Source organism: Motacilla alba, chromosome 24 (assembly GCF_015832195.1).
Source record: "Motacilla alba alba isolate MOTALB_02 chromosome 24, Motacilla_alba_V1.0_pri, whole genome shotgun sequence".
Taxonomy (NCBI): domain Eukaryota; kingdom Metazoa; phylum Chordata; class Aves; order Passeriformes; family Motacillidae; genus Motacilla; species Motacilla alba.
Window position 1 is genome coordinate 4,777,565 of NC_052039.1, and position 14,633 is coordinate 4,792,197.

At 50.4% G+C, this 14,633-nt stretch overlaps 1 protein-coding gene across 1 annotated transcript in view; it reads right to left on the reverse strand.

Moving 5' to 3' along the window:
- The window catches only part of GRIK4 (glutamate ionotropic receptor kainate type subunit 4), a 188,549-nt gene that overhangs the window by 49,033 nt on the left and 124,883 nt on the right, over window positions 1–14,633 (reverse strand). Inside the window, exons 4-7 of the mRNA XM_038161536.1 lie at window positions 14,332–14,429; window positions 11,028–11,193; window positions 6,134–6,312; window positions 2,342–2,395 (exon numbers count right to left, since the gene is read on the reverse strand). Of these exons, the coding sequence (XP_038017464.1) occupies window positions 2,342–2,395; window positions 6,134–6,312; window positions 11,028–11,193; window positions 14,332–14,429 (497 nt within the window). The remainder of the gene's footprint in view (window positions 1–2,341; window positions 2,396–6,133; window positions 6,313–11,027; window positions 11,194–14,331; window positions 14,430–14,633) is intronic.

Consider the following 14,633-nt stretch of genomic DNA (forward strand, 5'->3'; position numbering starts at 1 on the left):
TTTTCTTTTTTGCCTGAGATATTTTTCCATCTCCAAGCAGCCCAGTGCTCTACAGGCTCTCTGATGGGTTCTCTCTCCATTTAAGCCATCTTTTTGCTTGCTCCCCCTGACAGTAGCTCGCTCTGATTTTATCTTTTCTATTAGGCAGTGATTGCAGAACCTCAGAGGGTTCATTAGGAGCTTGATAATCCCTCCAGATTTATGAGCCTAAATTGCTCACTCCCATCTCCAATCCCCATTTAAATATTACTAATTTCCTTAAACATCTCTTCCATCTGCCCAGGTTTTGTCTGATGTCACCTTCCCAAAACGATCCCTGCCAAAAATCCTGTTAGTTCTGCTAAGAGCTGGGCTTTTGAACAAAGTGGTAAAATAACCTGGATAAACAGATTAATACCCTGAGAGAGTGAATGGCAACAAAACTCATTTCTTTCTCACCTGCCATTGCTGCATTCCACGAGATGAATGGGTTTGAAAGGCAAATTTCACCTCCAGCAAATGCTTAATCACACCCGTGCTCAGGACTGGGCTGGGGGTGGAGGTGGGAGCTTCATTTTTAGAGCAGCATCCATGAGATGCTGCTCAGACAACAGAAACAACTCAAAAAAGCAGAATTTTTTTTGCAGACTCTGAGGTGGAAATCCCTCACTGTGTGCCCTGCCCTGCTCTGTGGGACTGGGAATGGCTTGGGGAGGGCAAGTGGGACAGGAACAGCGGTTGGGAGCACTGGAAACACTTCCTGGGAGTGGGGATGGCTGGGATTGGCATTGTGGGCAGATCTGGTGGGGATGGCACCGTCCCTCTGCCATCCCAGTGACACTGTGACTCGGGGCACAAAGCACAAGCCCCAGGCCCCCTCCCTGCCTGACCCCGTGCTGCCCACTCCAAGGGGATGAACAGCACCAGTGAGGTTTGTCTGGCTGCACTGACCCATGGATTGGACACTGAGCAGGAACCCAGCCAGGAGCCTCGCAGCCTTTTCTGTTCCTTGCATTTCTCCCCCTGCCCTTATCCCTTCTCCGCTCTGTGCCCCAACTGCTCCCAACCCCTCCGTTTCCCTCCTTCCCCTGCTCCTCTCTCCTCTCCAGCTCCCTGCCCACACGTTTGGCTCCGTCCCTTCCCGTCTGTCTCCCACCCAAACACAAAGTGTGATTCAGCTCTCGCCTTCCCTGCCAGAATTATTAATAGAAATTAGAGAATAGGAGAATCACTTGGGCCGGGAGGCACCTCCACCTCACCCCCCAGGTTTCCAGCAGCCCCACGGCAGCACTCACAGCCGGGTTCCTGCTCTCCTGGTGGTGCCCCCATGGAGGAGAAGTTCTTCTGATGGTTATTTTGGATTTCCCCGTCTGCCCCCTCAGCCCATCACAGCACTGAGGGGTTTAACCACACCACGATCCCATTAATGTGATTCGTGCCCATAAAGCCAAACCATCCCCTGCTCTCAACATTTATGGGATCATCCTTCCTTTGTCTCAGGGCACGGGGCTGTGATGCCTTCCAGGTGCTCATCCCTGATCTTTTCCAACACAGGGAATGGGCTCAGGGAGGGGGCGACAACACCAGCATAACCCCAAAAACTCAGGAAAATCGGGAAAACCAGAACAATCAGGATCCACCCATCTGCTGGAGCTTCCCAAAGACCTGCACATGTCGTTGCACCAGCTCCTGTCACAATGTCCACAATTCCTACCTTTGGATGCTGCACCAATCGTTTCCCACCTCCCCAAGACCTTCCCAGCTTTGGAGGAATGATGCCTGAAGATTTTTTAGTTTTTTCTGTATTTTTTATCTATTTGTAGCCTCATAGCTTTTTAATATGTAGCTGCAGAGTTTCTAGTGGTTTTCCTGCCCTTTCTCACATTTTAGAACAATAAGCCAACCCTTCCTAACACATTCTTGAGATCCTGGTTGGTCTGATTCTAACAACAGGAATTTCTAACAAGGACATCTTGTTTTGCACCAGAATTTAAGAGATGTAACAAGACACAGAACAACTCCAAGGGGCAGACCTAAGGGCTGGTTGCTGGGGCAACTGGTCTCTTGTTGGATGTACCTGTTAGATGAACTAATTAATTAACCTGATAAAAACTGTAGAAATCCAATACCATGCATGCACAGAAAGCTTTCATTACAGAACTGCTTTTGGAAATGTTATTTTTTGTATTGCTTGGAAAGATTTTGCCTTTTGATTCTAGGCAGCAGGTGACATCCCTGCCTCCCTCCCTCCCTCCCTCCCCAACACACGAGGCTCTGCCCAAGGATCCCACGGGTCAGGGGGATCAGCTCCCATTAAAATGACTCCACACGCAGGCAGGAAAAGCTGGGAACAACTCCTTACCAGATTAGTGAAGATATAGGTGTAATAGGCAGATGCCATCCCCAGTTCAGCTGCCTGTGAAGGAGAGGAAAAAAGAGATTAAACCAGAGCCTGACAATCTCCAATCTCCACTCCAGCAAGGCAGAGCCAGGGCCACATTTTGCTTTTTCAGGCTTATCTCTCCTTGCAGGAAGGGAGGGTGGGACACAGCAGCACGGGTTGGACCTGGGAAATTAAAGTCTGGGGAAGCAATTTTTCAGCAGGACTGAGCCTAGCTGAGGTCTCCTGCCCACAGCAGCCCTGACAAAGCACCTGCACAGAGGGAAATGACCCAGCTCCAGACCCTTGGAGCATCCCTGCTCTCTCCGTTGCATTCCGAGAGGGAATTCAGGGATTCCTGCATCCATCCAAGGTTAACTCTAAGGAAGATGCCTGTGGAAAGCAGAAGCTTTTCAAAAAGCAGAAACAGCTTTTGAACCCCTGACAGACCCCAATGGTCCACAGGGACCCTGGAAAGGTGAGGTGGATCCTGTAGCCCCAGTCCTGAGAACTCCAGAACCCCTTGGGATGAGGAATTCCATGATGTTTTAAGAGGAAAATAAGGATTTTTGTGTATTTTGTGTGGGGATGCTGCTTTGCAGCTGTTTTGGGACATAATGAGGGAAAAGAGCAGCTGAGAGCTCCAGGCTTGTCCCTTCCACCACAAACACCATGATGGAGAGAGAAAGGCAGGCAAAGCTCCTGGGAGTTGCAGGAAAAGGACAATCAAGCCACTGGTGGCTTTCCAGTTTTATCAGTCAGATTTGGGCTCAAATCCCACAAATTAATGAGCATGGATGAGACCCAGTAACTCAGCCTGCCCTTCAGAGCGGAGACAGGGCTGTGCTGGCCACAGAAATAAAAGAAAACAGGGCAAAACTGTCCAGGGATGCAGAGAGAGGGACACGGAATGTTCCATGGGGATGATCTGTTCTGGAGATCACAGAGCAAATAACTGAAGCCCTTTCCCAAAATTCTCACTACACAAGGAGCTGGTTGTGGGAACAGATGCTCAGGAAAGTGGGGCATTAATCTGCAGATGCTCCTGGAAGCCTCTGTTCCACTGCCAAGCACAGCTGCTCTCAAATCAAGCTTCCAGACCCTGGCAAAGAGGTTTTCCCAGCAGTCCAGACCACACAGAGGAATGGGAGGCAAGGAGGGAAGGACCAAAGGCAGCACCTCCTGGTGTGAGCCCCTTTTTATCCCTCCCGGAAGCTGTGACAAAAGAAAGTGAGGGAATAAAGACAGAAAGAGGCAGCTTGGATTGCACCTCTCCCTTTTCCTGTCTTTTAGCTGTTCCTGTGCAAACCTGAGGCCACCACCACTGCTGGCCTGGCTGTGCCCAGCCCCTTGGCTGCACATTGTCACCCTGTCCCTCACCCAGGTGGCACAACGGACACAGCAAAGCCGTTCGCTCCAAGGAGCCCCCTGAACCCAGAGGAGGCTGCCTCATTTTTCACCCCCTCCACAGCAAAACTTGGCACTAATTCCCCCTGCTCATCCCTTCCTGGGGACAGTGACAATGCCAGCTCTCCCACTTTGAGGTCAGAGTGTTTGGTTTCAAGGGCAGAAAGCAAGGTGAGCAGCAAAGCAGTGCCTCTCCCATCCATTCACCCAGCCCTGGCAGCTGGGAGCTGGGAACCATCCGTGTGTCTCCAGCCCATCTGTGGAGGATGAGGGATGAGGAGCTGTGGATTCCTCTCACTGCGCAGGGCTGCTCTCCTGGGACAGACCCAGCAAACCCACAGAGTGATTTCCTGCCGTGGGATAGGACATGGCTTCACCTGATGCTCAGCACCAACATCCCTGGCTCCCAATAAAACACTTTCCAGCCTCCCAAGGTGCAAGAAGTTGCCAGACCAGGAGCTCTTTATTAATTACCCTCCATTCCTGCAGTCCTCCAACTGGAAGAACTGGGTTTGACTGGGAAATGCTGGCAATTTCTGACATTTCTCAGGGGTGGCAGAAGGAGGCTGGAGCTGGGCAGGGAGATGTGGGTGCCTGGAGAGAGCTGCTGGGAGCCTGTGGGAAGTCACTATAGCAACAGAGGAGGGGGACAGCCCTCAGCAGCCAGGCAGCAACAGGGGAAAAAGGGGAAAAAATACACTAAAAAAAAAACCTTAAGTGACAATCCCAAAAATTCCCCCAAACTGTCTATTTAGAAATGAAAACTGCGTGTAGTGGAATAAAAGTCTTTTGGGGGGAGAGAGGAATGACAAAAATATCCCTGCTGGATGTCATCGGGGGTAAATCTGACACAGGCAAGGCCTTTGGATGACACATTCTGTGACAAAACAGCCAGGACAGTGTGGAAAGCCAGGGGGATGCCAGAGCTTGGATCCTGCCTCCCTTCAGGAATGTGCTTCTTGTTCCCTCCAGGATGTGGGAAACTCTGCTCCATCTGGAGCCACTGCTCAGTTTTGAAGCCGGCTATCAAAACAAGCACTAGAAACTGCAGCCAGAGACCATTTAAAAATAAACAGGATTAAAATAAAATCTCGGTTAATAAGACAATAAAAAGAAGAAGGAAAAAGTGGGACACATAATGGGAGGGGAAAAAGGAGGCACAAGAGTCATTTCAGAGAGCTGAGCAATCCTTCACAACTCTTGGATGGCAATACCACTTGAGGAGAGCAAACACATCCCCTCGGAGCAATTCAGCCACCACTTGCACAGATCCAGCCCTGGAAATTCATCAATGGCAATTCCCCTCTGGGCAGAGCCCATTCCCAACGCTGCTGTGGGAATTTTCACATTTCAATTGATGCCTTAAATTTTAGCTTTTATATTTTTCAGATTCTGTGCTGCCTAGGTGTGCAGCTCTGAGCTTCATATTATGGGATGGTGAACACTCTGCACAGAGCAGGGAGACAAAACAATTCCTGCTCCAGCTGGGCACCAAGGACAAATGATCCAAAGCTCAGCCCAGGAGCACAAACAGCGTGGGCTGGAGAGAGAAAAACAAGCAGGATGGGAGTGCCTGGGCTAAAGCTGGAATGGGACAATGAACTGCAAGGTGCAAATGGAGCAGAGCTGAGCCAAGGGAGAGACCCCGGGAGCGCTCGTGCATTTTGGGATCATTTTGATCCATCTTGGGTGCAGCCCGGCTGGGCTCTTGTGCTGCCCAAGGTGCATCCATGGAGGCCTTTGAATAAACCCCTGCTTTATTCTGTAGCTCTGCCCAGCCTCTGCTCCAGGCCAGCCTCACAAGGCATCACAATATCCCACAGGATCTGGCTGGGGGGAGCAGCAGCACCCCGAGGGACAGGGGAGGGACACTCACTATGGATGCAAGGAGACCCCAAGGCAGGAATAATGTGCTCTGACTCTAAATCATTTCAGAGGGCTGAACAATCGCTTTGTTAAGCTATACTATTTTATATTATATTACACTAGATTAGAACTATACTAGAACTATATCATACTAAAAGGATACTGAAGAAAACCCGTGACTGTCTCCAACAGTCACAACACAGCTTTGACCTAGGCAACAACATGGGAATAAGGGGGAAAAAACCACACCAAAATTGGTCAATCAATATTAATTGATTCAATCAATACAAATTGGTCCATCAATATAAACAACCATCACCAGAGTCCAATTAACAAATCCCTTGGGGTAAACAATCTCCATAACACATTCCACGTGTGCCAAACATCAGGAGCAGCAAGTAGAGATAAGGATTGTTTTCTCTTTGTCTCTGAGCTTTCTCACTGCCTTCCCCAGGAGAAATCCTTGGGCAAGTTGTGCCTGCTGCTGGGTGTGAGCCTCACCTTCTGCAGGATAGTGTGGGACATGGAGGCGTTGGCATGGACGATGATGGTGGCTGTCTTGTCGTCTCGGATCTCCTTCAGGAGCGGGGTGGGATCCCGGCTGTCGTCCAGCATCCGCACCGACAGCGTGTCCTTGGAGATGAGGAACTGCCGCAGCAGCTTCTCCAGGTTTAAAAGGCCTTTGGAGGAAAGAGAGAAAAAGGACAGGTCCCTTTGAGTTTGAGGCTTGGTTCTCCCATGGAACACGGTGATCCATGGCAGGATGCATTCCTGAAGGTCTGGGTCTGGGCACTGCAAAGGAAAGGATTCACTGCTTGGTCCAGCAGGGAATGAAAAATGATGGAGTTATTATTTTTCCAGTTATTCCAGCTGTTCCCCAGAAAAAGGGAGAGGAAAGGAAAGGATTTGGGGCTAAATTCTGTGTCCAGCAGGGAATGAAATGATGGAGAGAGAAATGATGGAGTTATTCCAGTTGTTCCCCAGGGAAAAAAAAAAAAAAAAAAAAAAAAGTAGAAATGATTTAGGACTCATTGCTTGGTCCAGCAGGGAAGGAGAAGTGATGGAGCTACTCCAGCTCTTCTCCAGGAAAAGAAAGTGTCCCCAGACTCATCTTGGGAAGAGATAAGACCTTCAATACCAGGTCCAGACAAGGCCTCCATTATCTCCCTGCATGTGGGATTGTTCTGCTTACTGGAGGATTATTCCTCCCCCTCAGCCTTTGCATTTCCAGCTCCCAAATTAAGTGCCCAGGAAGGTGCAGCTTTTTTGGAGCTCTTGGAGCACTCTGATGGGCAGCTGATCTCTTCCAAGGGGATGAGAAGCTCTACTGAGAGCTGGAGGTCACTGCAAAAATACAACATTAAAAAATCGTGACAAAAATAAGGATGGGCACGTCAAGGGCTCCTTCCAACACAGCTGCCTTGAAGCCTAATAAGATGTCAAAACTCCTGCTGCAGATTTTGTTAGTCAAGAAAGCAGCTTTGATAGAGCCTCTCTTGTCTCCAGCTGCTGAGTTTCATCAAGAAATAACCTCCTGCCAAGTTTGATTGACCAGAGGAACCAGCAGATGGATTCATCAGCAAGACACAGACAGCATAGCCACACATCCCATCCCCTCAGGAAGACAACCCCAAAAAGAGGGGGGAGATCTGAGCTGGAGAAACAGAACTATCAGCAGGATCACAGCCCAGCTGGCAGAGAGGCAAATTAACCCTCAAATCAGAGTTTTACTCTTAACCTGACTTATTTTTGACTGCATGAATCCACTCATTCCCCAGCAGGGCAGGAGGCAGGGAAGGGTCACAGCGGGATGGGATCAGTGCTGGAGCTCTGCTCTCAAGGACTGCCGGCACTTTTCCAGGTAACAAAGCAGGGCAGGAAAAGGGACACATCCAAGATGAGGAGACGCTCGTTCCCAGGGAGAGGTTTAAAGCACTCTGAGTTTGCTCTGAGCTCCTGACAATGCCCTTGCCTCTCCCCTTCTCCCTGGGTACAGGAAGGAACACAGCAAGGGGTTATAAAAACAGCTGTGCCAGGACTTTTCTGGGTCACATCAGCTTCTTCTTCTTCCTCACCAGGCAGAGAACTCACTCTGCTTACAGCACACAAGGACCTCACCTGAACACTTCTTTTGTCTTCTAACCCAGGTGAACAGTAAATTTTACCTGAGCCCTCCATTTGATCCTTGAGGATGTGGAAAGGTTTATTTTCACCTCATTCCACACCTGCAGGGGACCAGACAGGCTGCTGCAAATCACAGCCCTGACACTATCAAGTTTGCTTGCAGCTCATCCCAGCAAACTCTGCTGCTCTCAAAGCCAGGAAAATTTTTCTAAAGCTCATCAGGCACAGAGAGGAAGAAGTGGAACCAGGAGAATAAAAAAAAAAAAAAATCATTTGATCTCCACCTTCAGCTCGAGGAAATTATCATTTCCAGCATGTTAGATCCTACCTGTAGCCTCATCCAGCCTCCTGCTTGCAGCTGCTCTTGCTGTGTGCAGGGAAGTCTCTATTGTGCAGAGATTCCCCTTTGTTTGATGCTGAGAGGATGTGAGACTCTTGCTGCTGCTGCTGCTGCCAGACTGGCACTTCAGAGGGATGTGAACCCCAGCAAAGGCTTGCAGACTCCTCCTGGCACCTTTGAAGTACCAAAGTGAGGACAGAGAGCTGCACCAGGCACCTGCTGCTCCAACACTCCCATGGGGAGCTCTGAGAGACGTTCAGGCTGGCCTGTGGCAAGTCCTGACCCTGATTATTTGATTTTTTTCCTTATGCAAACATCCAGAGCTGGCTGGAGCAGCCCCGCTCCTGAGCTGGCAGCGGCAGAGCTGCTCCTGGGAAGGAGGAGAGGCAGGAGCTGGAGCTCTCCTGGAGTGCCACATCCCTGTTTAGTGCTCCTGCTGATGGAGGAGCTGCTCCTAGGAAGGAGGAGAGGCAGGAGCTGGAGCTCTCCTGGAGTTAAAACACATCCCTGTTTAGTGCTCCTGCTGATGGAGGAGCTGCACAGCTGCTGATGGTTCCGCTTCTGGACATGGATGGTTGGGAAGAGAACATTCCCATCATCCAGCTTTGCTTTTAATCCCAACAATGTTGCTTCAAACATCTCCCTGGGTGTTTGAAATAAAAATAAAAATTTTAAAAAAGGACCAAGAATGTGCACAAGGCCTTGGACCTCAGTGCCCTGGTCTCCCTTCCCAAGCACTGGGTGCTATTCCCTCCCCTCTGGCACTCAGAGAAGCTCCTAAAAAGTCCATGCACTCCTCTAGTTGCCTTTTTGGGTTAAGATTTCTATGGAACCACACAAAACCTTCCAGCATAGTTCCCAAACCAGCTAATTCTTGAACATCACAGAGAAGCGGAGTCAGATATTCTTATTCCATCCACCAAACAGAGTCACACAAATCTCATTCTATTATGGCATTACATTTTACATTCCCCAGGGCATTACACTTAGGCTGGCCCAAGTTCTTTGGCTTTAAGGGTCATTTTCTCCTTCTGCCAGGGGAAATCAGAGCCAGTCCCCAGCGGAAGGATGTGACAGGATGAGTGTGGCAGGGTAGTGCCCAGGGGTCCCATCACACAGCCTCACACTTAAACCAAAGCAGCTCCAGCTTGCCCCTCCTGGGATCTAAATAATAACATCCCTCAAAACAGCATTTCCTCACTGATGAGCAGGCAGCTCTTATGCTCCCCTTAGCTGCCTCAAGGGAACCTTCCAAAAGCCTGAAATGCCTCCAGTTAGTTGTTTAAGGACTGTGCTTAGGAGCAGTGCATGTCCTAAGGGAAAATCAGGGTTTGTGCTCCTACATGAAGCTCAATTAAGCCTTGTCTTTGCTCTGTTACAGTCAGGGCATGTTGAGCTTCAAGCCTGCCTCAGATCAGGTCCTTGCTGAGCACTAAGAGCTGGGAGGATGAAAGGCTCCTGTCCCACTGCTTCCCTGGGTCTGGGAAGGACTCAGCACATCCGAAATATTGAGTTATCCAGCAGCACCAGAGCGAAATAAATTGGATTGCTTCAGGTAAGAGGGTTTGATCCAGCTAAATAAAAATCATATTAATCATATTAATCCCAGTGGGAGACACCTGGCCCAGGAGCAGGGCAGGGGTGCAGAGCCCTGAGCCTCCTGCGCGGCAAGCTGAGAAAACCTAATTATCTTTGCTTCCCTTCTTGCTTAAGGTTAAGGTTAGACAATGAAAAATTCCAGCTCTGGGAGTGATGTGGGAGACCATTTGCATGATTTTAATTGCATCATTTTGAACCAGGGCCTTTCCTGGGGTGGATGTGAGCACTGCTCACTGAGGGTGATTTACTGACCGACCTCAGCCTGCTGCCCTGGGGGCACAAAGCACAAAGGAGAGCTAAAAACACTCCTGTTCCTGAGTCCCTATGCAGAAATCTTCCACAGCAGCTGCTGCTGGGGAGTTTGCCCAGGGCTAATGGGGAATGGAGCTGGCCCAGTCAAGGAGCAACATTCCCAAAGCTGTCCCTGCACCCTTTCCAAAGCCCCTCTTTCCAGGCTGCTGTGGCTGGCAAACTCCAGAGCTGCTGTGGCCACCCCAAATCTACTGCACAGTGACCTCAGAAAGCACAGGACACACTTTGCTCTGGGATGCAGGGCCTGCTCCTGCCACAGCAGGAGCTCTGCGGGGATGGAGATGGCCCTGCTCAGGTGGAGATGGCTCTGGCGAGGTGGAGATGGCCCTGCTCAGGTGGAGATGGCCCTGCCAAGGGTGGATCTGACCCTGTAGGGATGGATATAGCTCTGCTGAGGTGGATCTGGGCCTGCTAAGGGTGGAGATCACCCTGTCATGGTCCTGGATTATGGCCCTGCCGAGGGTGGATCTGGCCCAGCTCAGGGTGGATCTGGCCCTGCCGAGGGTGGATCTGACCCCGCCGACGGTGGATCACCCTGTCAGGGTGGATTTGGCCCTGCTGAGGGTGCATCTGGCCCAGCTCAGGGTGGATCTGGCCCAGCTCAGGTGAAAGGTCCATTGTCCCCATGCACCGTCACCAGCAGATGCAGGGCTGCAGAGCCAGGAGGGCGTGCACTGTGCTGACTATCACTCAAATCCTGCTTTTAGGCCACAAACTGCACGTGGCTTCGGGCAAGCCACATTTCAAAGTGCTTTACTTGCCTAAAAATAATCTCCAGAAGCAGGCCTACACCTTTCTTAAATTTTTTTTTTCTTATCCAAAGCCCCATCTGTGGAAGCAAAACGCTCTTCAGATGGCCAAACAGAAGGCAGTAAAATCTCCTGAAAAACTCCTCCATGGGGCACCAGGGTGGAGAAACTGGAGTGGAAAAGGCTGCTCTGAGCAGAGATGTGAGGAGCTGGGGCCTTCTCCAGCAAGCACCAAAAGGAGATGAAGCAGAGGGGCATGGCAAAGACTTACATTCAGCTTTGGCACAGATGAGGCAGGCAGTGGTGCAGTTAAAGAAATTCAGGATTCCTGCCACGGCCACGCTGATGTCGGTGTTGCTGGGGTGGAGGTTGAGGGTGGTGAATCTCTGGAGCTGCAGCTTCAGGAACTCCTCTGGAGCCACTTTGAAGTGAGGAACCTGAGCGTGGGGAGGAGGAAAGAAAATATAATTAAAGAGGAAGTAGAAATAAAAACAAGTAAATCTGCGATAAAGGGCCTGTGGTGTGAAACACACAGCAGGCAGAAAGTGGAATATCCCAATAAAACTGCAGAAGCAGCACTGGAGTCAAGAGGGGAGGGTGGGACTCGTGCAGCAGCAGAGGAAAATAATTATCACAGCAACGAAAAGCCACGGGAAGGAGTGGAGCAGGAAGAGTCTTGCTGTGCCACTCAGAGAAAGGCATCAGGGACTGTGATTACAGCACAGGAAACCTTCCCTGTGAGTTCAGCCTAATTAGCTGGGGCACTAATTGTGGCTGGGCCCGGCCTTTGTTGGGGAAGGATGCTGTGCAGGGACACAGGGATCATCCAGGGCCCTGAACCCAGCCCTGCCTGCTGCATGGAGGTGCCACCAGGTAATTAATTAGCAGAGATGAAGGCAAGAACAAGATGACCCTGCGCTGGCGAGGCTGGGATGAGGAGGAAGAGCTGCAGCAGCCAGAAGCTTTGGGCATTTCTGACCAACAGGACCCCAGACAGGGCTGGAAGCACCAGTGCTGGGCTTGTCAGGGATGCAGCAGAGCAGCAGCTGGAGCGGGATGTGCTCCACAGGGAGTTTCAGGAGCTGAGAAGCCGCAGGGCTCGCTCGCAGGGAGCTCTGCTGCACATCCTGCAGACTGTAGCCACATTTCTCTTCACAGAGAAAAGCGAGGCACAATTCTTCCCGAGAATATTTCTGGGTTTCGCATTCTCTGAACCTCAGAGAAAGGAAAACCAATTCTTATCTCATTTGCTGTGCCTGTGTTGTACCAAAATAGAATGCAATATGGAGATTGTTTACCCAGAGTGATGGTGTTTTGTTTCCTTGGCCTGTCAGGCCCAAGTGTGTGTGTGGGGACTGTCAGCTGACAGACACGAGATTCAGGGCAGTGGAGTGCTTGGCAGATTCAGTTTAGATGTAATGTAATGTAGTGTAATATAATATAGAATAATATAGTATAATAAAGTAATTAATTAGCCTTCTGATAAGGTGGAGTGTGGTATTTTCAGGGTCCCCCGTGGCAGGAAGGAAATGATGAATCTGACTCCATGTTCTTAGCAGGCTAATTTACTGTTTTATTATATTATAGAATGCTATACTAAACTGTTCTGAAGAATACGGAAAGGATGCAGACAGAAGGCTACAAAGATAATAATGAAAACTCGTGACTCCTTCCAGAGTCCTGACACAGCCTGACTGTGATCAGTCAATGAGTCAAAACAATTCACATCAAACCAATGAAACAATCACCTGTGGGTAAACAATCTCCAAACACATTCCAAAGCAGCAAAACACAGGAGAAGCAAATGAGATAATTATTGTTTTCATTTTTCTCTGAGGCTTCTCAGCTTCCCAGGAGAAGAAATCCTGGCAAAGGGATTTTTCAGAAAATTGAGGGTGACAATGGAGTCCTCCTCATCATCCCTTCCTGCCACAGGGGTCCCTGCAAATACTACAACAGACCACGGATGGAGCAGCTGGGCAGACACACAGGCCAAGCCCAGACACTGCAGGCTCAGCCAGATAAAGAGAGACAATCTTGTTTTTCTTTTGCTGCGTGAATTATTTTGGAAGAAACAGAAGTCAGAGGAAGGGAAACATCTGCCACAGCTTTGTTAGCAGCGTGTCAGGTCCTCTCTGCCTCCATTATTGGTCCTTCCGAAGCCATCAGCCCCTGCCTCCCACCTCTCCCCTCCTGGGAGAGCCTGTTAGCAGCTCGTGAAGGCTGCTTTATTGACAGCGGGAGCTGTTGGTTAGCAGAGGGGAGTGAAGGAGTAAGAAGCTGCTATCTGCCTGGATTCCAGCCCGCAGCCCTCACCCAGGGAGGGACGGGTGGATTCCCGTGACCAGAGCAGACAGGGCAGCTCCTGGCAGCATCCTGATCACTGCTGGGAGGGATCCAGACCCAGCTGGGGACCCGGAGAGAGATGCAGACATGGGGGAAGGAATCCAGCAGCACATCAGCTCCCAGAGCTGAACACAGCCTGTTCACCCCTGCCCTCATCCCCAGGAACCCTCTTCTCCTGCCCAAGAGCTCTGCCCCAGTGCAATTCCCCTTTCTGGGCAGGGAAAAGGGATTCTTTGGGCTTGAGAGGGGTAACACAGGACAGATTTGTCCCCCAGAACATCAGTCACTCCAGCTGGTGCCTGGTGCTTGCCTGGGGACACTGCTCCCCTTCCCTGAGGGGTGGCTGCAGGCACAGGGGGCTCTGTCTGGGCTCTGTGTCCCAGCTGATGCTCCTGGGATGTAAATCCAGGGAGTTCCTACAGGTTTGCATCTCATGGAGAGAACCAAACACCTCAGGAGGGCACCAGCACTCACCTGGCCTTTCTGAAGGGAAAAAAAAAATCAGGAGCCTCAGATGATCAGTCTCAGACTGAATCTGAATTTCAGTGGAAAACCACTTGCCTTTCTGGCGTGGAGCACATGTCCAGGACATTTAGCAAGAGCAAACACTACAAAACACCCCCAGGAGACTCCTCCTGCTGCAGCCCCACGCTTCAGGGCTGGAGGATCCCTTCCATACCCCAGGAACAACAACCAGCACTCATTTCTGAATGCAAATTATTTACAGTGCTCAGTCCCAGCCTCCTCTGTTGGAAGGCTGGGCTCCAGAGAGAGCCACTAAATGGCTGAGAGATGTTATCTGCCTTTAAAGGGATGAACTACGAGAAGAGAACTCAATTTCTTCTCCAAAGTGCAGAGCCAGATCCGTGTAGGAAGGTTCAAGGCTTATAAAATATTAAATCCAGCACATAGCCTGGCCACAGATAAAAAAAAAAAGGGGTTGAACTGGATGGAACAGCAGTAAACATAAAGCTCCCCAAGAATGTGCATGAAGCCACAGCAGGAGATTTGGGTTTGCATCCAGCAGGGAGAGCTTTGGGCTTTGCAGCCCTCGGTCAGCAGGGATGTGGTGATGAGTGTGAGGAGCAAAAGGGGGTGCAGAGAGGAAAAGGGAGGCAGAAAGAGGGAGCAGAGGGAAAAGGAAGAGATTTCAAAAGTCTGTGCATTAGGGGGAGGGGGGATCAACCACACTGTCCACTCTGACCGTACAAAGGAACTTCTCCACTTACCTCTTTCTCCCCACAGATGTTGCTGATAATGGAGCTGGAGGCTGGGCTGGAGGAAGGTCCCAGGACTCCCACCACGCCTTTGGGGAGAATCTGGCACACTGTGGGCAGCAGAGAGAGGGAACAGAGATCAGAATTCATCCCAAATTCCAGCAGACAGTCGTGCTGCACCTCAGTAAGGACATGGCCTCATCTCCTTCACACAACACCCTCTGCACCATTTCCATCCCCAAAATCCCTTAATTCCTCCTGAAGCACTGCCACCCTGCCTGTGGCACTCTCCATCTTCCCCCAGCCTTTCAAAA